The sequence below is a fragment of the Myotis myotis genome, unplaced genomic scaffold, assembly GCF_014108235.1.
Source record: "Myotis myotis isolate mMyoMyo1 unplaced genomic scaffold, mMyoMyo1.p scaffold_m19_p_1, whole genome shotgun sequence".
In the NCBI taxonomy this organism is placed as follows: domain Eukaryota; kingdom Metazoa; phylum Chordata; class Mammalia; order Chiroptera; family Vespertilionidae; genus Myotis; species Myotis myotis.
This window is the reverse complement of record NW_023416313.1, coordinates 26,700,480-26,724,724: the sequence shown is the minus strand read 5'-3', so window position 1 is coordinate 26,724,724 and position 24,245 is coordinate 26,700,480. Positions and strand designations below refer to the sequence as shown.

Below are 24,245 nucleotides of genomic sequence, written 5' to 3'. Positions count from 1 at the left end.
TGTTTCGGCCTTTGTGGCTATGTTTTAAGATCTTAGTTTAACTTTTAAGTTGCTAATGTATCCCTGCCAGAAGCAAAGCTCTGTCCTGTTGCAAGAATTACATTTGAAAGAAATGGGTTAGTGAAAAAATGTAAACAGTACCAAAAATGAAAATAACATCTGAGCAAATAATCTGCTCTCTTCTCTAATTTAAGATGGTGTCAGCCACAAGCCCAAGTATGTGATCGTAAAAGTTCCATCAAGCCCATTGTTTGGACTCCTAAGACCTGAATGTGTCCCCTTTTCTTAAACAAAATCCAGTCATCTTGGCTTGTGGGCAAAACCTTAAGTGAAGTTGTTCAGGAATTCATAGTGTTTCTGTTTGGAGACGTTCCCTCCCCCAAGTCTGAATAGTCTTTATCTCTTTTGCTATTGGCTAAGCATCTGAACTCTTCATAGAGCTCCCCGAGACCTTGAACTCCAGATAAATACTTTCTAACCAGTGTGTCCCTGGCTGCTGCCCTACTGGCCTACTGACATTTCTGAGGGGAGCAGCCAAGCCTTGTGACTTTTTTGCATCTCTGCCACCCTTATCTGTTGATGAGTTTATAGGAAGCCCAGCGCGTGCCAGGGGTGTCTGCATAGGTTAGTTTCTTCCCTGGGGGGCTGGTGTTTGCTCAATCTCAGATAAAGGCTGTGAGTTCACATAGCCAGCCAGTGCAGGACCCTGAGTTTCAACCTAGATTGCGCTAAGTCCAAAACTGTTGGTTCTTTCAGTTTTTGAATGCCCATGCTTTCTCCATTGGCGGCAGGCACTCATTCAAAGAAGGAAGCAATCTGGGAGGCAACCCCACATTTTCTAACTTGTCCCTACCTCCTTCCCCCACTCATCACCAGCACTCCAGTGCTGCTGAAAGAGGGGTGTCCTCCTGGAAAATGGTGCGTCTGGGGCAAAGGCGTTTATGGAATTCAGGAAAGACCCTCTATTTTGTTTTACTGATACAATTGACCCTACGATTGTATCGCGTGCACATACGAAATAGTAGAAATGATGTGCATTTGCACGGAGTAAATAGAGCAGATTCTTCTGTATCCCTACATAAGATTAGGAATATAATGGCTAATTAATGCAAACCATTATGAAAATGGGCCCAGCATTAGCTTTCTTTGTGGGTCTGGGAGACAGGTTCTCACAGGCCCCGGTTGTTACTGTCTCCAAAACCGTTGAATTGGTCATTTGCTTATTTTCAAAAAATCAGTTGTGTATTCTGAGCCGCCTCTCGCGGCTGCATTGGAGGCAGCGGGAGAGACTGGCTGTCTGCCGCCCGGAGGGGTTCCTCCGGAGGCTTCCTTCCGCCGCCTCCGGAGAATATTTAATACCCAGCTTGGAGTGAGTGTTTAGGGGCCTTTCAGTGGTGGTTTAAAATAATTACCATAAGGGCTTTGGTGAAAGCCTTTATCCACAAAACTATTTAAATGATATAATTATATCCCCTACCTCACTCTTCCTTCTTTTCCCTGGCTGTGTCTCTGTTTGCTCTGTGCCCCACCCAACACTGAACATAAACTTGGACCCGGACTCGACTCTTTCTCTCTCTCTCTCTCTCTCTCTCTCTCTCTCTCTCTCTCTCTCTCTCTCTCTCTCTCTCTCTCTCTCTCCAGCGAACCCACAGTGAGATGAGGAGCTATTTGCCTGATGGAACCTATCACCATCCCTAAAACCAAACCCCTGGCCAGGGGCCAACACAATTTACCCAGCACTGCTGCTTCCTCTCTTACCTTTTCCACGTTGTAACCCTCGACCTTTTTCAGATGGCATGACCCCACAGGGATAGTGGACCATTTCCTCAATTACAGTGTTTTATACCTACCCCCACCCCAGGAATCCTGTGTGTGTATCAGCAAAGCATGGGGATTTTTTGTGTCTTTCCCTCTACGTGTTTAGCAATATGTATTGATTAAATGCACTTGCTTGGCTGTCTTCCACTAAGCTGATTCGGAGGAGGCCTTTGACCATAGGTTGTTAATGACTTCACCTCTGTCTTCCCTCACCCATTTTGGAAAGGTTGCTTTATGTTGGTTTGGTTCTAGAAAATATGTTTTTAAAGGTTACTTTCTAATATGTATAGTCTGGGAGTTCAGAAACACCAAAGCTTTTTGATCAAAAACTATGCCTGAGAGAGTACTAAATGGACCACTTGTATATATATATAAATGTAGTTTCTCTCTATTCTCAGGTAGCTCTTCACAACTATTTATAGCCTACAGTAGCTATAGGGGCAGTAGCTATATATATTACCTGGGGAATATGGAATATCTAGTGTTCCACTGAATCAGTAACACGTTGTTGAAAAGTAGGTAATACCCAGTGGTTTATTCTGATTGCTATTATGAGAGTCATAATTCACTCATTAAGAATGTGCTAACATTGTCCATTCTTCATATGGTCATAATGTGTTATGAAGATTATCCTTGGAATGTTCTGTTAATTTGTAATTTTAGGGTGTGAACATTTGGAGAGTGTAAAAATAGAGAAAGAATGAAACATTCTGTGGTCAAAAATTTGTAAATACCTCATGTCTTAAGGGATGATGAGGTGGGACCACAAACCACCAAAACAGTTAATAAAATATGTGTTGGTTTAAGATTCTTATAGATATCCTCTTCTTTGGCATTTGAAATACACTGATAACAGGGTTTTAAAGGCAGACCCTTAGCAAACTAAAAATTTTTTCACATTCTACACCCACCTGAAGTCGAGGAAAAGCGTGACAGCTCAGCCATGGGGTGTGTTTGGCTGCTGGAACTGTAAATTCTTTACAGTGTGGCTTCAGCATTTTGTGAGCCCTCCTGGCCAGCCCGGACTTTCTAACACCCCACTTCGTTATGGCTGCACATTTGAACATTACAGGTGGGCAGTGGCTTTCTCTACACAGATGTGACATGTGTAGAGAAAGAGCTAAAGAGCTACTTTCCAGTGGCTCAGCCTCCAGCTGGTCTCTGTTTGAGCAAAGACGCCATCTTTGTTCCCCAAGATTCCTGCCGGGGTTTTCCTGTAACATTCTGTTGCATTTTACCATTTTTATGGAGAGCACGTGAAAACAGAAACCTGTGGTGTGGATACTAAAGTAAGAAGTACAGTCTTCAGACCTAACCGGTTTGGCTCAGTGGATAGAGCGTCAGCCTGCGGACTTAAAGGTCCCAGGTTCGATTCCGGTCAAGGGCATGTACCTTGGTTGCGGGCACTTACCCAGTAGGGGGTGTGTAGGAGGCAGCTGATCTATGTTTCTCCCTCATCGATGTTTCTAACTCTCTATCCCTCTCCCTTCCTCTCTGTAAAAAAAAAAAAAAAAAAAAATCAGTAAAATATATTTATTTTTTAAAAAAGGAGAAGTAGTACAGGCTTCATAAACTTAAGTTCATTCTGACAAGGGTGACAGTTACATGGCTCCCAAAAGCGAGTCATCATTAGCCCAATTGTAGGCTGATTTCCCTTCTCTGGTGCTGATCTCGTGAAGGACAAGAACAATGAATTACATTGTTAAATATCGTGTCCAAAGTCAAAGTGCACTTTGGAATTGTGATATGTTATTTTTTTTCTTCCTGGGAACCGAATCCTCCTTTTAAGTTTATCATTGGACCTGCACACCTATATCAGATCCCCAGGAACAAATGTAAATGCCAAGTATGTACTTATTTGTATTAAGACCCAGACACCAACCTGCACTTTGGACTAAATATGTATAAGGAGACTTTCTTCTTTTAACTTCTGCTGTTTGGGCTGAGCCTGGCCGAGGACACCCTCTGGGACGTAGTGACTGCACGTCCTTTACTGCCACTGCAAGTAACTGCGGCCCAGAGCAGGGAGCGGAAGCCACAACCCTTAGGTGTGCGTGTTGGACTATTTCTCTCTAACCTTCTGGTTAGACGTGCTAACGTGCCTTCTAGTCAGAGGTTAGAGGCTTTTGTTTTCCTTTCCTGGGGGATATTTCCACATCCTCTACTAGGGTGTTCTTTGGCTATCTTCCTAGGTAAGACTGTCCTGTAAACTTCTGAAAAGAATCAGGAAGAAAAAAAAAAGGCTAGGAGCTGAAAAGGGCCATTTTTATGCAGGTGCTCTGTGCTACATTGCAGTTAGGGCCATCAAAAACATAGTGCTGAGGTGACCTAGCAGGCTCATTGCACGTCTGTCCTCTGGGTTCCTTAGATGTTCCAAGCAGAGTTTGTGCCAGAATGAAAAGGGCATCTTGCACACTGTGAATCTTCCCAGACAAGTCAGGGCTTTCGCCTCGTCTCGCTGTAAAACTGCCAGATGTCATGGTCTCCGTGTCCTCTGTGACTCTTACCAAGGGTTTCCTTGGCGAAGGCCATGTAAAAGTAATGAAGAAGATTGCCACAAAGCTGCCAGTCTCCGCTTTCTTTAAGACTGTTGTTGTTCTGTGAACATGTTCATCTATTTTACCAGGCTGCACCCTAAAGATTCCAATGGAACTTTGTCAAGGCCTTCTGATTGGAGTTGTCTTTGTGAGGAATTCTGCTTGACCTAATTGTCTGCCAAGTATCTTTCTCTTTTCTAAGTATGTGTCTTATAAACTAAATGTATATTGTTTACTTTTCTTTTTTTAAAATTTATCTTTGTTATTGATAGTATTACCAGTATCCCCTTTTTACCCCCCATTGACCACCTCCACCCCACTCCCATCTCCTCCCCAGGCCTTCCCCGCACTTATGGTCTGTCTCTGGGTTATCATATAAAGCATATAAGTTCATTGGTTAGTCTCTTCCCACCCTACCCCCCTTTCCTCTGAAATATGTCAGTCTGTTCTATGCTTCAATGTCTCTGGATCTATTTTGTTCATTAGATTCCATATGAGTGAGATCATGTGATACTTGTCTTTTTCATGCAATACTTTATTTCGCTTAGCATGATACTCTCAGGTCCCTCCATGCTGTCTCAAAGGGTAAGAGATTCTTCTTTTTTACACACTGTTACACACCCTGACCTTATCTCTGAGTAGCTAGTCAAGATGTTCAATTTGTTGTATTCATTCGACAATTTATAGTATTTGAGACAGAAGTAATCCTTGGGTCATAATGTCCACTTTATTCTCTATTTTTTCTATAATAAGCATATTACTGTTTTACTTATTGTTCTAATTAAGAGTATCCAATATTATGCATGAGTTTTATAGGCAGCAGAAAACAATCCTCAAAGTGGTCACACAAGAAAAACCATTGTAACTTCCCAAAAAGTATTCTCCATTCATTAATAATTTCATTATTCTTTTATTCATTTTATTTCATCTCTTTTTCAAAGGCCTCAGTCTGAAGGTAAAATAGAGATATAAACAAATAAGCTATTATTTTTTTTAGCTACATTACATAAGTACAAACAAAGTCTTTGAAGAATCCAAAAGGTGGAAGTATTTATGGCACCTAGAGGACTCAGTAAAAGTTGGATCAAGGGACCATTCTTGGTTTATTTATTTGTTCATCGCTTATTAGTATGCAGTCTTGAAGGGGGAAAAATAATGGCATTGGGAAGGGAAGATGCAAGAAGGAAATGAGTGGAACAGAGGTGAGGAGAAGAGGGCTCTAACACCTGGCTTAATAATTAGGGAGGATCAGCTAAAGAGAGGGAAGTGTTTAGGTGAAGAGAGGACAGTTGAGGGAATTCTTTCGTGTATAAATGCTCCCAGTAAAGCAGGTAGATGTTTGCAGAAGTGACAGGGGCCAAATTTGGAATCTTAAGAAGGAAAGGTCTGGAGTAGCCTCTGGGGACAATGGAATCCAGGGGCCATGGAGGGCAGTCTGCATTGGTAGCAATGAGCACCCCTAGGAGAGGAGACAGTGGAGTAGAGCCTGCCCTCATGGGGCGGTGGTGTTTCCCTTCTTTGTGGTTAAGACTGAGAACCAAGGAGAAGGTTGGTTGTGGCCTAAGTTGTGAGTTGACAAGGCTGGCAGGTGGGTAGAAGGTCCAGGGCCAAGGGCTTCCAGTGAGCTCTTGGCTGTGGGTTGAGAGAATAGAGTTGAATGACTGACTGACTGAAGTGTCCACACGGGATACAGGTTATGGGAGGTACAAGCAAGTCCCACTGTCCCTGGCTCCCTCCCTGGCCTAGATCGCTCCGGGTATGGCGCCTGAACCCCAGCCTTCCCCTCGCCTACCTGTCTCCCCAGGTTGCCTTTACCACTGACTCTCCCTGATTATAGCAAGAGTTGCCCCTTTTCTTCCAGCCCACCAAGAAAACTGGAGAGTGAGGAGCTACAGGGCCTTTATTTGGTTGTACTATGTGGTCTTTTATTCTTTCTCCGATTTAGCTTCTCGTGTATATATTTTCACTTTCACATGTCACTAAGTTTAAATGTTTAAACATTTCCTCCCTTCGGTAGCCAAAATGAAAACAAAGCAACAGCTAATATAGTAATAAATTTATTTCTAGCTACCAGGAGATAAGCTTCAATGCAATGTGGCCATAAAGTATGGCTCCCAGGCTTAGGGGAGAAGCAATAAACTTTTATAAATAAAGGAATTTTAAAATACTCCTGGCAGTCTAAGTACGGGTAAAATATAACTTATAACCGGCAGCACACAGCCAACACCAGAGCTACTTGCAAAAGAAAACCATGAACTAAAATAAGAACACGTTTGCAGGATTTTTGTTGTTGTTGCCTTGCACCTTAGGTGGGCTGGGCTGGAGAACTCACTGTGAGAAGTTTTTGACTCACCTTCAAATATTTTATCTCAGTTACGTCTCCCAACACCTTTGGAATTGCTGTAGTTCTGTGATAATCACCAAGGAAACCCAGGGTGCTCATGCCACAAATAAGAGAATTCTCAGCAAAGGTTAAGGCTTTATAGAACACCTTCCAACGGAGGGAGTGGGCCCGAGACCGTGTCCCACATGGGGGGGTATGAGGAAACTTGCCCAGCTCAGGGGTTAACTGGACTTTCAGTCTCACTCTGTGGCAGAACTTTAAAGAAATGTGAAGTTCTTCCAAGGGCCGTCTCGGGTTTCACTTGGGTTTTTAGCTCAAGAGACTCTTGGGTAAATACTTTGAAAAATACAGTGGCATTTTCGTGAGCAATGCGTTGACTTGAAAATCTGTTGAAGTAATGGATTATTCCTTTAGAAAAGTAAGGAGCAGGCAAGAGAGTACTGCTCTCCCCTTCCCTCCTCTCTCTCTCTCTCTCTCTCTCTGTCAAATCAGAAGTGATAATATAATAGAAGGGAAAATGGAATGCTGCCAATAGGATGAAATCAGAATTGATCAGTGCTCTCATTCAATAACTTTTATTTCCCAAGCATCTGTACTTGCAGGCCAACTGTGTTTGTTGCTGGAAAGCAGGTGAAAGGTGGTCTGTCCCCTGCAGGAACTGAGGGCCTTGCTAGCATGGAGTGAGTTACAGCTGGCCGCAGGAATGAGTCTGGGAGGGCTTGGTAGATGAGCTTGTTTTAGAAGGTGGTAGACCATCCTCTGCAGGGAAGGGCATTCGTTCCAGAGAGAGGACATGAAGGGGTGGAGATGGGGAAGGGAAGTAGAATGGAGGTTAATTGGGCTTCAGTTGCGGAAAACCTTCAATACCATTTTAAGGTGTTTGGAATATACCGTGTAGACAGTAGGAAGCCATAGAAAAAAGAACAAGCAGAGACATGGTCTGTGTTTTAAATTTGTTTCATAAAGAGAAGTCTCTGTTGGCGGTAGAGAGATGGGAGACAGATGATGGGGCTCTAGGGAGTCAGCAGAGGGAATGCGTGGGCATTCCATGTGTAATTTGCTAGGCCTGGTCCTGGCTGAAGTTGGGTTTGTTTTGCTGGGTTGTGCAAAGACAAGCTCACACAGAGACTTAATTCTCAGTTTCGTTTCACACCTTAGTAGCCATGTGTTCGTGGGCAGGGAACTTGAACTCTGTCTCAACGTTACTCAACTAAAGAATGGGAATAACAGGAGGCCTCCTGGGTAGGGTTGTCGTACGTTTCACTGAAATGTTCTATCTGTATGTGTAGCCCTCCGAACCACGCCTAGTGTGTGGTACATGCTAAATACTGTCTCACTTCATTTGTATTATCAATTCATTAATTCACTTGTTTGTTCATTTACTCTATGTGAAGGCAGTCTTAAAACAGTCCAGGCTAATCTACTCTAGATTGTCATTGGTAAATTTTGCTTGGAGAATTTTGCTGATTTTTTGGGGGGCAGGGGGGCGGGGGAGGGCTTCCTTTTCTTAATTCCTCTTGGGCCAAACATTTCCAGCAGGAAATAAGAGGCTGATGCTTATAAATTAAAATAACTACTTCCCCTCAATGTAAAGTGTGAACAGAAAATTGAGCAAAGATTGCTGCTTTGTGGTGGTTCTTGGAGCCCGTGTGTGACAGGGAGCAGGGGGGTGTTCAGTAAGGCTCCGGTGCTGGGGAAACGGGGCCGGCGTGCTTTACAGTACAATCTGGTTCCATTATTTTGGTCAGTGGATTCTGAAATTCCAGAACCTGGCGTGAGCCACGCTTGAATGTGATTGCAAAAACACCTCCCCGAATCCCCAATATAAAAGTTTAATCACCTATGCCTTTGCTCCCTCTTTGTGAAAAAAGCTTTGAAATGACTGTACCACATTCTTAAATTGGAACAATACTTCTATCTCCCACGAATATAATAAAAAAATTATTATGAGTATTTTCATTGTAGGTCTATTTTATTACATAAATGTATATTTGCATTTATTATATAAATAACTGCAGGCTCAGATATTAGCACTCAGAACAAAGCTCTAATAGGAGGGAATTGCTCCTTCTTTTTTCCCTGTGCGGAGCCAGGATTCTGTTTCTTCACAACGTTAGGGCTCTTATGAAACAGGAAACGGGTCTCATTAGCTTTCAGGAAGAATCGACAGGATTTGGGGAGAAAAACTAAATATCCTGAAAAGTTTTGCCTTTGAAGAGCCGGGCAGGCAGTCTCTGTATAGTTGAGGTGAACAAAGCTCTCCTTGACACTAAAGGTTTTTATTGTACCTGAACGTGAACTCTTCATTGATGGAAGGGGTTCTTTTGTTTGATCCATCAAGATTACCAAGCCATATGTCACCATCCCCAACTAGAATGCAGCATCATGAAACGATGATAAAGTTACAGGAGCCAATTCGTGAAGTGGCAAGAGATGATAGATATTGCATTTTCTCCTGTTGGTTACTGGGAATTACATTTCAGTAGCATCAAGTACTTCTGAAAGAAAGCCCATAGATTATTTAAATGACGTTCTCAAACTTTCCTCCTTGACTTATGGCTAAGCAGTTTTGACTAGCTCATAAATTAGGCCAGTGTTGTCTTTTAATAAGATAATTTGCTGAACATGTTTTTGCGGGATCATGATTGTGTGGTTAGAGTAATGAGCAAAGATCGCACGGGATTGGGTGGTATGTAATCTAGTCCCATCCCTGCAGGAACACACGTGTGACTTCAAGCAAGCAACTTATTTCTCCTGATCATGTTTGTCCCATCTCCTTCGAGGGGCTTTTGTGAGAATCAAATGAATGGAGGTACCTGAAAGCCTCAAGCACTAGAAATAGCTAACTGTAGTCGCTGAACATCCTTAAGGTAGAACAAATGAGCATGTTGTTTCTTTGTTCACTTTTACAGGGGACGAGGGAAACTCTCAGCCGTCACTGCACCACGCTTGGTGATGCTCTTCGGAAGGAGAATGATTTTGCGCTTATAATTGACGGGAAGACCCTCAAGTACGCCTTAACTTTCGGAGTGCGCCACTACTTCCTGGACCTAGCTTTGTCGTGCAAAGCTGTTATTTGCTGCAGGTGAGTTCTCCTTAAGATTGTCAGATTTCAGTAAAGAGCGACTTTATCCCAAGTTCCCTGGTTTTTAAAGTGCCTTAAAGTTATTCTCTCCAGAAATTGTAAACGTCAGGTTATTTATTAACTTAAGGCTCACAGACGAGGATAGACTTTATTAGCAGAGATTTTGAAAGTGAGTCCTTAAAAATCCCTAGTAGTTATTGTTTACAACCAAAATTGACAAGCGTCTTGCCATTTTCTGCGTATAAAATCAATCATTGCCCTAGCCGGTTTGGCTCAGTGGATAGAGCGTTGGCCTGTGGACTGTGGGGTCCCGGGTTCGATTCTGGTCGGGTATGTACCTTGGTTGTAGGCACATCCCTAGTGGGGGGTGTGCAGAAGGCGGCTGATCGATGTTTCTCTCTCATCGATGTTTCTAACTCTCTATCCCTCTCCCTTCCTCTCTGTAAAAAAAAAAATCAATAAAATATATATTTTTTAAAAAGACATTTTAAAATCAATCATTTACCTGCATTTCCAACTAGCATTATTTCTGTAATAACTAGCATTGTCTTCGACACTTAAATCTCTGATCCTGCTGTCAGCATTTATTTGGGGGAATGGCAGGATGGGAGGCACTAATTAAATCATCTTCCAGAGAGCGGAACATTTTCCTGAAGCTACTGGGAAAATATTTATTGACTGTACCGTCCTTCACCCTCTCATGTATAATAGTGCCTATGTCCTAAAATAGTATAATATTGCCTATATCCTAAAATAAAATCTGTTTTCAGTTATCAAGTCCCCACCCATCGAATTGTATAAACCATCCCGTCCTTCCTGAGTTTCTTGTCCAAGACTCTTCCCCATCTCTTTGTCTAAACTGTTTAAACTATGTCTTCCTAAAACTTAAAGTATATTCATGACTGTGCCCAGCCTCTTCCCTTCTGGCCACCATGAAACCGAAGGATTTCCCTCTTCACTGCTCACTTACTGAATCTTACCAGCTGGTCACTCTGGGTCCAGGGTAGCAGTTTCTCAAGTTGTTTCTCTTCCTGGGAGTGAAGTGTTAGCAGGGCTTCTGAAGAATTTCCTAGAATTGGTGCTTTTAATTTTTTCTTTAAGACTGTACTGCTTGCTTTTATTATTTTCTTTAAAATGTATGTATTTTTTAAAGAATGTTACGCATTTTAAACCTTTTTATTTTTTGGTCCAGCCTTAGTCACTTAAATATCCTGTATATAATATTGTCTCCAAACTTATTAGCCATGCTATGTAGAGGTTTCCTAAATTTCAATTGAAATATACTTTGTGGAAATATGATTTAAATTGTACTTTAAATTGTACTTTTTAAGCTTCATTTTAACCTATAAAAGTGTGTCATATTTAAAGAATTAAGTTACTTATTCTTCTCAGTGGCATCTATTAATAAATATTATTACTATAAAGCTCGTGGATAAAATAGTGCACAGATCATTAATATTAGTAATAATCAGGCTCTTTGCTTAACCCTGAAGAAAGAATTGGCAATTTTGTTATCTTGACTGTGTCACTTGCACTTTGGTGTCCTCATGCTTTTTAAAAAATGCATTTTCGGTAACTTTTCCTGGCTCCTGACACTCTTCGTCAGGATAATACTGTGCCAGATTTGGTTGTTCAATCATTGTCACTAATTGGGTCACAAGGATCAAGTCAAGTTTTCTCAAAAACACATTAAGTGATACAACTCTTGGCTCCTATGTGGAAACAAAACAGAACCAGGGCTCTTTAGATAAAAATGACCAGTTCCCATGAGTCAGCAGCATCTGCCCTGCGCCTACTGTGTGCTGGACGTAGATGGTGCGCGCAGGAGGATGAATAAGACTCCCGCCCGCTCGCCTCCCTGCATCTCTCTTTCCTTTCTGTGTTAAGTAGAATCACAATTGGTTTGAAAGATGTGGGAGGCCAGTTTTCAAAATGCAGTCCTAGCAGCTGAGCCTCATTCTTACAGCATTGCCTAACACGGTACCTCCCACCATTCTTCAGAAAGTTGAACCACAAATTAAACAATAGCAGAGGGAGAGAAAAACTAGAAAGCAGCGTCGAGGGAGGAAAAATATGTTCTGTGCTTGTGAAATTCCCTCCCGAGATCCTTGTTCTGGACGCTCGCAAGTCACATGGACCTCAGGGCTCCTCCAGGCCCCGGGGAGGGAATCCCACCCAGCCGTGCACGTGCAGCCCAGCTCTGCAGCCGCGCTTATAAAGCTGTGTGTGGCCCCTGCCTCCCTCCGTCCTGCCGTACGCAGGTCCCTGTGCAGACACTGCGTTTTATTTAGAGTTGTGGGCTTGCTGTGTGTGTGTGTGTGTGTGTGTGTGTGTGTGTGTCTTGTGTTTTTAAGTAAAATATCTTCCCTTGCCCCTTTTCTTCTGATTATCTTCATACTCTCTCTTTTCCCATAAGGACTGGGGTTTGACTTCCGGTCTGGCTTTGAGAATTCCTCTAAGCCCATAATTACATCAGTGCCACTGCCCGATTTATGTCTCTGCACCTTCTTGGCCTGGTGCCTCTTGGCACAGACCATCTTCCTGTCAGTAGTTTCCAGTTTCCCTGACATGCTCCTCTCACTGGGGAGGCACAGGTGAGAAGCTCTGTGGATCAGTCTTCACCCAAAACCCCAGTGTCACTCCTGGTTTTTTAGATGATGATACTCTCCCAGCCTCAGGAAATTCTCTATTTTACTTCATTATAGGAGATGCTCCCGATAAATGCTGAACCTTATTTCAAAATACAGTGCAGGACTGTTTCCCAAATCCTCGTCAGTTCACGTAACTCAAGCTCTATGGGTTTTCCCCTCAACGATCTATTTCTTGTCAGTCTGCACAGGGAGATATTTAGGTCCTGCCCTGCGTCTGCAGCCCTCTCTCCCTCTCGGTTGGAGGGAAAGTGGAGGGAAAGGCATCCCATAATGGATAATAATCCCATATTAGCTGCATCTTCAGGATTATGTCAGCCTCTCTCTTCCCAGACACTCTCAGCGTAAAGGGCAGGAGGCAGTTCTCAGTGTTTGCCTAATTGACACAGTTATGAAAGATGAGCGTTTTCCCCGAAGAGCCTGCAGCGAATTGAAAGAAGTGGTTGTTCTCCATCCGTGGGCATCAGGTCTCTTACCCCCGTTTTCTGAGGGGGACAGAAAGGACCCCTTGGCCCCCAAATCATTCAGGGCTTTGGAGTCCCGGTTTTGGTTTACAAGGGAAGGTTGCATGTCATTCCTCGGGTATTTTTTTGAGTTTGTAAACTCCAAGACATAAAATGAAATCTGTTTTTATCCGTCTACGAAGCACTGTATTTTCATGAGCCCCGTGCAGCTTTCATTTTTACCTCCGTGCACATGTACCTGTGTAACCTGAGCGGCTTAATGGGAAACATGCATCTCGTGTTAGGGCCGTTTCCGACCAGTTTTCCTGGTGCTGAACGTCACTACGCCTTGTGGCCCTCTCCCCTTCGGTTCCCTGGCTCAAGCTCACCGGTGCTTACTGTTCTGGGTGATCACAGGACTCTTGAAGAACAACATGAAAGCTATGGACCAGCTCCTCCAAAATACACACAAACCTGTCAAATTGAATGCGCTATTGTAGGGCTTGCACAGGCTCCCCGAAACTCCTTGGACAGGTATAGAGGGAAGGGACTTGCTCCAAGAGTCATGAAGATGTGTGTCGAGAGGCGACGTCAAGAGCTATTCTGCAAAGTAGCTGTGTCAGAAAATAATTCCTCATCTCAGTTTCCAATACTTTACTCCCTCAAGTCTTACGGCTTGCATTATTGGTATAATGGCGTTTCAGCTGGGGACGCACACTCTTCTTGTTCGAGTGCTACCTCTCTGCCACTGCGGATACCGAATAGCATCTCTCCGGCCTTGCTTTGTGACCCGTGGAGCTTGGCATGTGGCAGTCACTCTAGTCCTCCAGGGAGGCTGGTGTCTAAAGCGGCAAAGAGCGGAGGTCCTCTGGCTTGGAAGGCGGGAAAGCCGTGCACACACACACACACACACACACACACACACACACACACTTGTGGCTCAGCTCCTTCCAGCTCCAGAGCTCCTGGGCCACAAGATTGCTCCGAGCCCTTTTCTTTTTCTTTTTTCTTTTCTTTTTGGATGAACCGTGTTTGTGTTGGCCACTCTGTCCTGGGAAGACTCTGCCTACTGCTTGCATTAGCTTAATTTGGGGAAGCATCTGTTCCACCTCCGTGAATATTCCCCCCAGACGAGAGTGGCTGGAACGTGCGGGGAAGTACTGCCGTGCGTTAGTTAAATGGCGTGTGGTTTCTGAGATCCTCATCAGTTCACATAACCCAGCCTTTCAAAGAACTTTACATTTTTTTCTGTAGTTGTCAGTTTAGTTTAAACAGATATTGAAACTTATGTTCTGTGACAGTTGGTTGAAAATTGGCCTAGAGCCCCCAGCTTTTAGACTGTCTAGTAATCACCATTCTTCTACATAATTTATGTACTCAAGTCTTCTGAAAAGCAGAAGTTAAATTGAAGTAAGCGTTTTTCTCGACTTGCAACATCTCCAATCAAAGTTTTAACCCCCTTTCAGGCGATTTCCCCGCAGTGCATAGAAAAACACTTGACCTCAGTGTGTGTCGTCACTCGGGAGTGGCATTCCAGGCAAGCCCTCTCACCTTCGTCCCATCGGGGGACCCTCCAAGGAGAAGTCTAAAGGGACAGTCTGCATACTTTCTGTCATAGCTGGAGTGCGTTAAAGAAAGGATTTATTTACTTCTTGAGTCTATGTCTTGAATCTTTAGGATTGTCTTAAACTTCAAGAATTTCTCTAAGTGTTCTACTTAAAGGGTAGTCATAAAGCACAAATGAAGTTAATAAGTGCTCAACAGACATTCCTTTCAAGAAAAAACGTTTGTGAGCATCATTGGATGCCAAAGCAGATGTTTGGCTCTGAGAAAACTTACAAACTGTTAATGGATGTCAACCCCCTATTTGCTTCCAAGATAATATGAATAAATGTTGGAAATGGTGAGAGGATGTTTCTTTCAGACATGTATGGCTAAAAGAGAACATAGTGAATAAATTTTATCATTTCATAAAATGACCATATTTTGCTTTAACATAATATAACAATAGGGTGTCCAGCCCTGACTATCTCATTTGCTATTCTACCTGTACTGGGTAATGTTAAAGGAACTGAGTGGCCGTATGGACAGCCTGGTAGCCAGTTATGATGTACCCCACCAGGGAAGTTCATATTTAACAGTAAAATATCTAAATTAGATGAGAGAGCTAAATGCTATAGAATCTCACTGTAATTTGATACTATGTACTTTTAGATGTGACTCAAGTAAGATAAAGCACCATGACCAACACACGATCACACACACACACACACACACACACATACATTAGAACTGCAGATTATATAAATATTCCGATAAAACAGAGTTAACCTGTATTATAAAGTATAAGTGTGCAACTCAGTGAGTTTTCACACAGTGAACACACTCCTGCATCAAGCACCCAAACATGACACCCCAGGAACCCCCTTATGTTCCCTTCAGGTCTATGATCTCCCAAGGGTAGCTGCTGTCTTTATATCCATCGCCATCCCTCTGAAAGGATGTCCTGTTCATTTTGATCTCTCTCTGTTTTGTGTTTTACTCGCTTGGAATAAGTGTATGTATCTTCTGTAACTGCATTCAAATTCCTGACGATTTCTTTTCTGTTCAACCATTTTAACACAGAACTCTGCAGCTTTCCAGGAAAGGCCTCCCTGAAGCGTCACATAAATCAGTATATCAGCACCCTAAGATATGCCTCAGGCAGATGCAGACCTACCTCAGAGAGGGCTCACAGTTCTCCTTCAGTTCTGCGGCACTAGAATGAAAGCACTTCATTTTCTGGTTTGGTGAGGGCATGGCATATGGAACCTGCAACATTTCTCCCCTCTGCCAGTCTACTGACCCGATGGGGAGGGAAAGGGAAGCAGAGTTAGCCTGGCATTTCTGATTCTCCTTAAACTCATGATGGTTTCCAGTGACTGCCGTCTTCTTAATAAACCTGTCTGAGCCATCTCCACCTGGAGTAAGTTAAAGCTTAGTGCTCGGAGCCGGGCTAGAGTTCCAGAAGTCAAGGCCAGGTAGGATGTAGGCCATGACTTTCTAGTAGCTGTAGGGCAGAGGCAAAGGAAAGGACAGACAGCATCCCAGGGGGAAGATGGCCTTGGAAAACAAAAGGCGGATTACCAAGGGATCAGACAGAGAGACAAGAAATGAACATAAAACAACAAGCCTCAAGCTTAGGGTGAAAGAGGAGGTCGTTCCAGGTAGCATTCTCCCAGAGCATGGCAGTGTTTTATAGAGAAGAGGTGGGAAAGCTTGTAAAGGGATAGATAATAAATGTGTTAGGCTTTCTAAGCTACAGAGTGTCTGTCACAGCTACTCAACTCTGCAGTTGGAGTATGTGCTGATGTAAAAAACAGGCTGCTGCCGGGGCCCAGCCCTGGGGCCATTGTCAGCCAGCCAGCCCTGCTCTGGAGTGTGTGTGGCTAATGAGTGAACAGCAGAGGGAGTTGGTTCTGACAGAACTTCCCAAGAATATTGATGGAGCTCACTCCAGGCTCCTTAGCCTGTCATTTCCAGACTCTTTCTTTTCTTGAAAATAGAGACATATTCCCATCTCACCTGGCATGTTTCCCTTTCTCTGCGATTCCTCAGAAAGGACTGGCCCTCCCTGGGGTGGCAGCAGCACAGCCTGGAGATGCCGTCCAATTTCTCTGTGCCCTGGGATTCAAGATAACCCCTTAAAATGTGTATATTCCCAGAAGAAAGTTTGTTTTTAAATGAGATGTCCGTGAATACTTACTAGTGTATATCTCAACAAGAGAAATGTGAGGAACCCAGGACCACAAACATCAGATCTTACTCTGTCACCAAAACGACTTCCCTGGGTTCTGGAAGTGCCAAAAGGTGCTAGAGTCATGCCAGAGAAGGGTCAGGCAGGAAGATGCTCAAATCAGCCTTCTCCCGAGGCTGCAGGCAGCTAGTCTCAAACGAAAACAAGTTTGTCTTTGATTTTTATATATTATTTCACTTTTGCCCTTCATTCCCTTTCTCTTCACTCCACCCTGGGAAAACAATCTCAGATATTTCGTAGGTTCCCATCCAGCTTCCATACTATATTTAGAGATCTGTGTCGCTATGAAAAATATATAATATTGTTGTGCCCATGTTAAGATAGATATGTTTATAATATTTCAACATAAATCTTTTGCCTTTTTAATTTTTTTTATAATTTTAAGACCTATCCATGATACTAGATGTAGAACAAGTTCATTTATTTTCAGTACTACTATTACAGTCATGCATGTACAGCATTTTATTTATCTGTTACCATAACGATGGCCACAGAGGTTGCCTCTAAATCTTCGCTGCCGTGGAAAGTGCTGAAATGAGTGTCCTCTCTGTGCACCCATGCAAGTGTTTTCCTAGCATATGCACTCAGGAATGGGCGTGTTTGGCTGTGAGCGGTGTGTGTATTTCACTCCAATCGGAATTGCCGCGTTGCTCCCAACAGCTGCACTGGTGTGTCCTCCAGATCCACGTAGGATGGTTGCTATTCCCTGGCTTTCCCTCAAAATTAGCACTCCTGGATTCATCTTTGCCAAGTTGAGGGTTGAAAAATGGCACCTTATTGTTTGATTCTCATTCATCTGATGACTAGGGAGAATGAGCATTTCCTCATAAAACTGTTTACCTCTCTAAATTTCTACTTTAGAAGATCATTCTTTCATTCATTCTTCCATTCGTTCAACAAATGTTTTTTGAGCACCCACTCTGTGTCAGGTACCTTAATAAGTACATAGAGCAGTGAACAACAGGAAAAAATAGTTCCTGCCTTCACATTATACCTATTGTTTAATAAAAACAAATACATGTACATTCAAAAGGCAGCCATTGCTGTGTGTTCACAATGAATTTATTACATACTAGAGGCCCAGCACGTGAGATCGTGTGAGACCCAGACTTGCCGCCCTGAGACCCATCAATGCACCTCCTGGTGACTGGTCGTTTGGTCGTTAACGGCGTTATGGCCACTGGCCTTTTATAATATAGATAAGACAGATTTATATGAAGTCAGTGGTAACAGTTGCTATGAAGAAAGGTAACACACTGAAGAGGGATAAGGATACTGAACTTCATGTTGGGTTTCCTAACTTACTTTTCTGCTTATATGCAAGAATTCCTTGTGTGTTCTGGATATTGATTCTTTGTTGATTATAGACATGGCAAAAATCTTCTAGTCTGGCTGCCTTCTTAATTCTGCCCGTGCTGTTCTTCCTTGAACAAAAATCATTGACCTTGAGGGAGTCAAATTTCATTAATCTTTCCTTTGATGGCTTGTGTAGTGAGAACTTCCCACTCACAAAGTTATTCTCCTGCTTTTTCTTCTGTTAACTGCACAGCTTTCTGTTTTCCATATAGGTCTCTAATTCGTACGAGGTTTCTTTTTGTCTGTCTTATGAAGGAGAAGAGATCGAGTGTTTTTCATTTCTACATGGTGAGCACATTCTCCCAGTGCCACTTACTAGTAGACACGATGCCCCCATTCCTTCTGCTGGTGATGCCAGGTGCTCGGGCTCTGAAACCAGACTTTCCAGAATCTGAGCACAGGCTTTACCTCTTATTAGCTGAGTAGCATGTTGCTGTAACTTCTTCATCTTTGAAATAAAGGTAAAAATCATTGTAATCATAGGGTTGTGAGTAATGAATGGGTTAATATATGTATTCAGTGCATTGGCAGCCATTATTAAAAATTATGTTACTGTTAGAAATGTGATCACATTTTTTATATGGCCTACTTGAATAGTTCTGGCAAGAGGAACACTATCATAACATAAAGATTTGTCTCTGAGTATTAGGCCTTTCCTGTGTCCTAAATTCTATTTTGTCTAGTATTAAAATGGCTAACTTGGCATTCCTTTGTTTCATGTGGGCCTTGTCTTTTTTTCCCTAAACCCTTATATTCAATCCTTCTGTATAATATAGTGACTAAGGATGCTGTCTCTAGATTCACACTGCTTAGAGTTGAACCCTGACTTTACCATTTACCTGCTGTTTTACCTTAAGTGATTTATTCTTTCTGTTCCGCAGTATCCTCGTTTGTAAAATGGCAATAATAATAACCCATCTCACATAGGGTTCTTCTGGGAATTAAATGAGTTAAAACAAATAAAGAACTTAAAACATAGTGATCAAATAAGTGTTCTCTTATATTAGCTATTATTATAAATATGTCTGTTTTAGACACCATTTTGCTGGATTTTTTTTGTTTTAATTCAACCTAAGAATCTGTCTTTCAATCAATGAATTTAACCCATGTATATTTATTGTAATTATTGCTATATTAGGCCTTGTTTCTCCTGCCTTATTTTGTGTTTTCCATTTATTATGCTTTTTGTTGTTTTTTCCTCCCGCTCCTTTCCACTGTCTAAATCAGATTTCTGATGCTGATTTATAATCTGTATCTAATCTATATGTGGTTATTTCTAAGTTTTTGATAACCATATTTGTGCTTATTATTTATGTTAGTATGTCTGTCTTTCCCTACCCCACCTCCCAAAGATGCTGAAGTAATTTTGTGTGTACATCCAGTGTCAGATCTTTGTTTCTTTGTAAGTAATCTTTGTTTTCTCTCTAGAAGCTTTTAGAAATTTTTCTTAATGTTTAACCATTTTCTTAATTTAAGGATAATATGTCTAGGGGTAAGTACCTTTTTCTTGAATTTCTTTTTGGCACTGTATGAGACCTTTGAATCTAAGGACATGTCTTTCTTTAATTCTGGAAAATTATTAATCATTCTTTTTCATTCTGTCCCTTTTTATTCTCTTCTTGGAGTTCCATTATATATATATGTACCCACCTGTATTCCTTAGTGTCTTTGCATTTTTCTTACAATATTTTCTTTAATTTCCTGCTGTCTTTTGGGACAGTTTATTTAATTGAATTGCACTTTCGAGCACTGTCATATTTACTGTTCAGTGTACTACTGGTTTCTTTCTTTTAGCAGTTACATTTTTTGTATGACTTATTTTCTAATTGCTTCAACTACATTTTTGTATGACTTATTTTCCAATTGCTTCTACCCATATCTTTCCAACATATTTTTAAATATGTTTTTAATTATTCTTAGAAAGAGAGGAAGGGAGAGGGGGAGATAGAAACATCAGTGATAACAGAGAATCATTGATTGGTTGCCTCCTGCATGCTCCACACTGGGGATGGAGCCTGCAACCTGAGCACATGCCCTGATGGGGAATGAAATCGTGACCTCCTGGTTCATAGGTTGACACTCAACCACTAAGCCACACTGGCCGGACTCGGAGGTTGTGTAGTTTTTTGTGTTTTTTTAGTACCTTTTTTAAGGTAAGGTCTCTTTGCCATTTAGCTATTGGGGTGGGTGCCTATGTGCAAGTGCACACACACACACACACATGCATATTCAGACATACACTGTCAATATGATTAGTCTCTAGTTAAAATAATTCTCTGAACTATATAACGTGAAAACAGTAGTAGTTTACCTACAACAACTGAAATTCCAGAGAGAGGAGTTTTGCATTTAAAATGCATTGCAAAGGGAAATCTTTTTTAAAGTTACTTTCCTTTTTTCATTGCTGTATTTTATTTCTGTAGAATCAATCCCTGTATTATAAGGCCCGATGCACAGTATACCCACAGATACTGCCTTTGGAGGTGAGGAAAGCGCCCACTCTCCAATCATTTGAATAACAGGGTTCTCTTGCCTAGAAGTGGTTGAATGTTTCATTATGTGCTGCATGCTAAGTATCGTTTTTAGGATTCGCTTTATAACTGGCTGTTTTCATTCCACTAGCAAACTGGCGGTGAGTTTCCGGAAGTGTTATGACACTTGTGTAATTTTTGGTGCATGTAACACAGACCTTGTTTTGCCAGATTTTAATTTTTCCTCTACTTAAAACTTTTTAAGAGCCTAGCAAATTATAATTCAAAAAGGAACCAAGTAAGATCTCATAAGTTTTTCTCTTAGGTTTTCCTCTCTTTTTGTAATTTCTTTATTAGTCAGCAGAACATGACTCCATGGGGGATAGGCTGATACTCCCAAGGAGAAATCTTAGGAAGTGTGTTGCAAAGGGAAGTACAGCAGCTCCCGGCACTAATGATCCTGATCCATAAAGAGTCCCAGGAGCCGCCCGCCAGCTTAGTGAATGCAGGGCTCTGTCAGCACCGGGCGGGCGCTGTATAAAGCACTTCAGGATACCACACGTTACCCTGTATTTCTACATGTTCTATTTTTTTTTCTCGATTCACTTTCTGAAGGCAACTTTATAGTAACTTTTAAGTTTACAGTATAAGTTTTTGAGATCATATTGTATTACCAGCATAATTTTTGCTGCATAAGGTATTTTAAGGTTATTAAACTAAAACACAATATAGTAAGCTACATTATTGTACCCCTTTTGTCTACCTGTAGAAAGTCCCTTAAAATATTCTTTATTATGTGTCTATGTGTATACCCGCACATTTCATCTTTATCCATATTTCACTCAAAAAGGTGACTTCAGCCCTAACCAGTTTGGCTCAGTGGATAGAGCATCAGCCTGCGGATTCAAGGGTCCCAGGTTCGATTCCAGTCAAGGGCATGTACCTTGGTTGCAGGCACATCCCCAGTAGGGAGTATGCAGGAGGCAGCTGATCGATGTTTCTCTCTCATCGATGTTTCTAACTCTCTATCCCTCTTCCTTCCTCTCTGTAAAAAATCAATAAAATATTTTTTTTAAAAAAAAGGTGACTTCATTGCCCCGCCAGTGTGGCTCATCTCACACATCAAGGGGTCACTGATTCAATTCCCTGTCAGGGCATATGCCTGGGTTTTGGGCTCAGTCCCCAGCAGGGGGCCTGCAGGAGGCAGCCAATCAATGTGTCTCTCTCACATCAATGTTTCTATCTTTCTCTCCCTCTCCCTTCCTCTTCCTCTAAATCAATAAAAACATATTTTTTTTAAAAGTGACTCATTTAGCTAATCCTATGAAAGGAGTGCAAAATATAATTTGAGCCACTCTATATACTTTCTAGCTTAAATGGTAAAAAAAAATTTCCACTACCACGATCTCATGTTCACAGGGCTGTGAGAATTACTACATAGCCAGTAAGGAAGGTAATGAATAACATGTGCAGAAACTACAGCCAAAATAATATCTGAAAAGCATATTGCACTCAGTGCACTGCTAGGGCGTATCGCACAGGACCACCCTCTGTTTGTGGAGCCACGGGGAAGAACTCCGGACCCTATGCACACACTGACTGTGGAGTCTTTTTCTGTCGAGGCTCTTCTCCTGAAGAATAAAGAGCAACAGCAGAGGAGAACTGTGAATAATTTAAATCCTGATACAGACCCATAGGTGGTAAAAAATGTATATATATATCTAGGGCAGAACACAGTGCTTTTATGATGTTTCTGGATTATACATTGGGACACTATTGGTATTGGCAAAGTTAAGGTTTTAGATATGTTCAACCATGGATGTGTGGGTTTTGATAGACATTTGGAAGAATTAAATTGTGCGGCGAGGTTGTTCTAGACCACCAGTTTTCAACTGATGTGACACAAGGATTTTTAAAACATGCAGTGCCTGACTATTTAGTCAGGGGCACTGACCTCCTTTGCCTTAGATTTCTCCCCCCCCCCCACCACCACCACCCCCAAAAATAGCAGCCAACACAACATTAGCCATTGGTGTGAATGAATCTAAATTATACCCTTTTTTTGCCAGATAGGCAAAAGATATATTTTTTGGTGTGCCGCAGAATTTTTAGTAATTCGTGTATGGGAGCCATGATATGAAAAATGTTGAAAATCACCATTCTAGACTATTATGGACATTGTACACATGTAGACGCAAGTGTACAAAAGTCGAGAAAATAAATAAACTCTAATGAGTGAAGTAGGTGGCCTTTTATGAAGTAGGAATAAAACCGTAGGAGGGAATATATTGTGGATAATTTTTAATATGTGCTGCTGCTGCTTTTACCTGCCATGAGCTTTCCTTGTCAAATTCTAACTCATCAAGGAAGCCTCTTGCAGCCCAAGCTAGTTTCTACATCCTCTGAAATTATCAAGTACTGGTAACCTGTCAAAAGTTTGTGTTGCACTCACTTTTATTGTCTTGTCGTTTGTTTTGCTATCTTGTAACCCCTTTGTAGCAAGGAACAATTTTTTAAATGGATGCTTTAAAAACATAGATCTTTTAAACTGAATATAGCGTGAGTAACCTGAGTCCTCCCACCCCTTAAACCACATTTTCTCCCTAAGACAGCTGGCAGGTGCCCACAGCACATCATGCCGGAGCTGGGAGGACCCTCTGTAGTGCACCCCTGCCTTTGCTTCCATGGTTGTGCATGGTGTTTACCTCTAATCAGTGGGTGCTTGGTCCCTAATCTTTATTCCTCTGCTACTTCTTAAAGTAATCATCCTTTAATTAAACATGTCATAGGTCTTAGAAATAACAATCTAGTCCAAAGAAAACCAGGTAGAATGCTCTCGAGAGACTTTTTGAGTTGCTAAAAACTTTGCTGTTGAATTGGGGGTGGGTCATATAATAAACTTGGGTGAAGGGCATCATGACATTCTAGTCTTCACATTAATGAAACCAACCGTGGATTGTGCCTGGTGAGGGAGGCTTCTGCAACCAAAGTACGCAGAATTTTAGGCGGCTGACCCCGATGCCAAGTGAGGTTCTTTGCCCTGCGTCACAAGTTTGTACATTTCTCTTTTGATTTAAATGTTTTAAGTAAGTATATTTTATTTTTTATGAATCCCCACTTAAATTTGACATCTTTCTTTAGCAACCAACTGCTATTTCAGACCCTTCAGTTATGAGGGCTTCGACTGTTTCTTGAATCTTCTTCCAAACCAGTTGTCTGCTTTTCGCTTGATAATAGAAGCAGATGCCTTAGCCAGTCACAGCGGCAGTGTGATGTGGGGAATGTCTGTGACTACATCATCAGATATTTTTTATTTTTTTATTTTTTTTTTTAGCATATTAGGCTTTTATTATATAGGATAGATGCATTGAGGCATAACTGACATACTACAAACTACACATGCTCAAAGGATACATATGTATACTGTGAACTGTCAACACAAGACAATGAGCATATTCACCACCTCCAAGTTCCCTTGTGCCTTTATCACCCACCTATACTGCCTCCCTCCATGCTCACCCAACACCATGCTCCTAGTTATGTCCCAAGGTAACCACAGGTCAGAATTTTCTAGAAATTTACACAAATGGAACTGTACAGAATGGATTCTCACACTGGCTTCTTTCACTTCACCTGCTTACATTGGGATTCACCCCACTGTTGCCTGGCTTTCAGTGAGGAATGTACCAGTTTACTCATCACCTTTAGAAGGACATTTGGGTTATTTCTAAACTCTGGCAATTTTGA

General features: G+C 41.9%; 1 protein-coding gene across 7 annotated transcripts in view; it reads left to right on the top strand.

Annotated features, from left to right (window-relative positions):
- Window positions 1-24,245, top strand: part of ATP8A1 (ATPase phospholipid transporting 8A1) — a 209,931-nt gene that overhangs the window by 132,846 nt on the left and 52,840 nt on the right. For all 7 annotated transcript variants that reach the window (XM_036332572.1, XM_036332580.1, XM_036332553.1 and 4 more), the window contains one exon: window positions 9,612-9,784. In XM_036332572.1, the coding sequence (XP_036188465.1) occupies window positions 9,612-9,784 (173 nt within the window). The remainder of the gene's footprint in view (window positions 1-9,611; window positions 9,785-24,245) is intronic.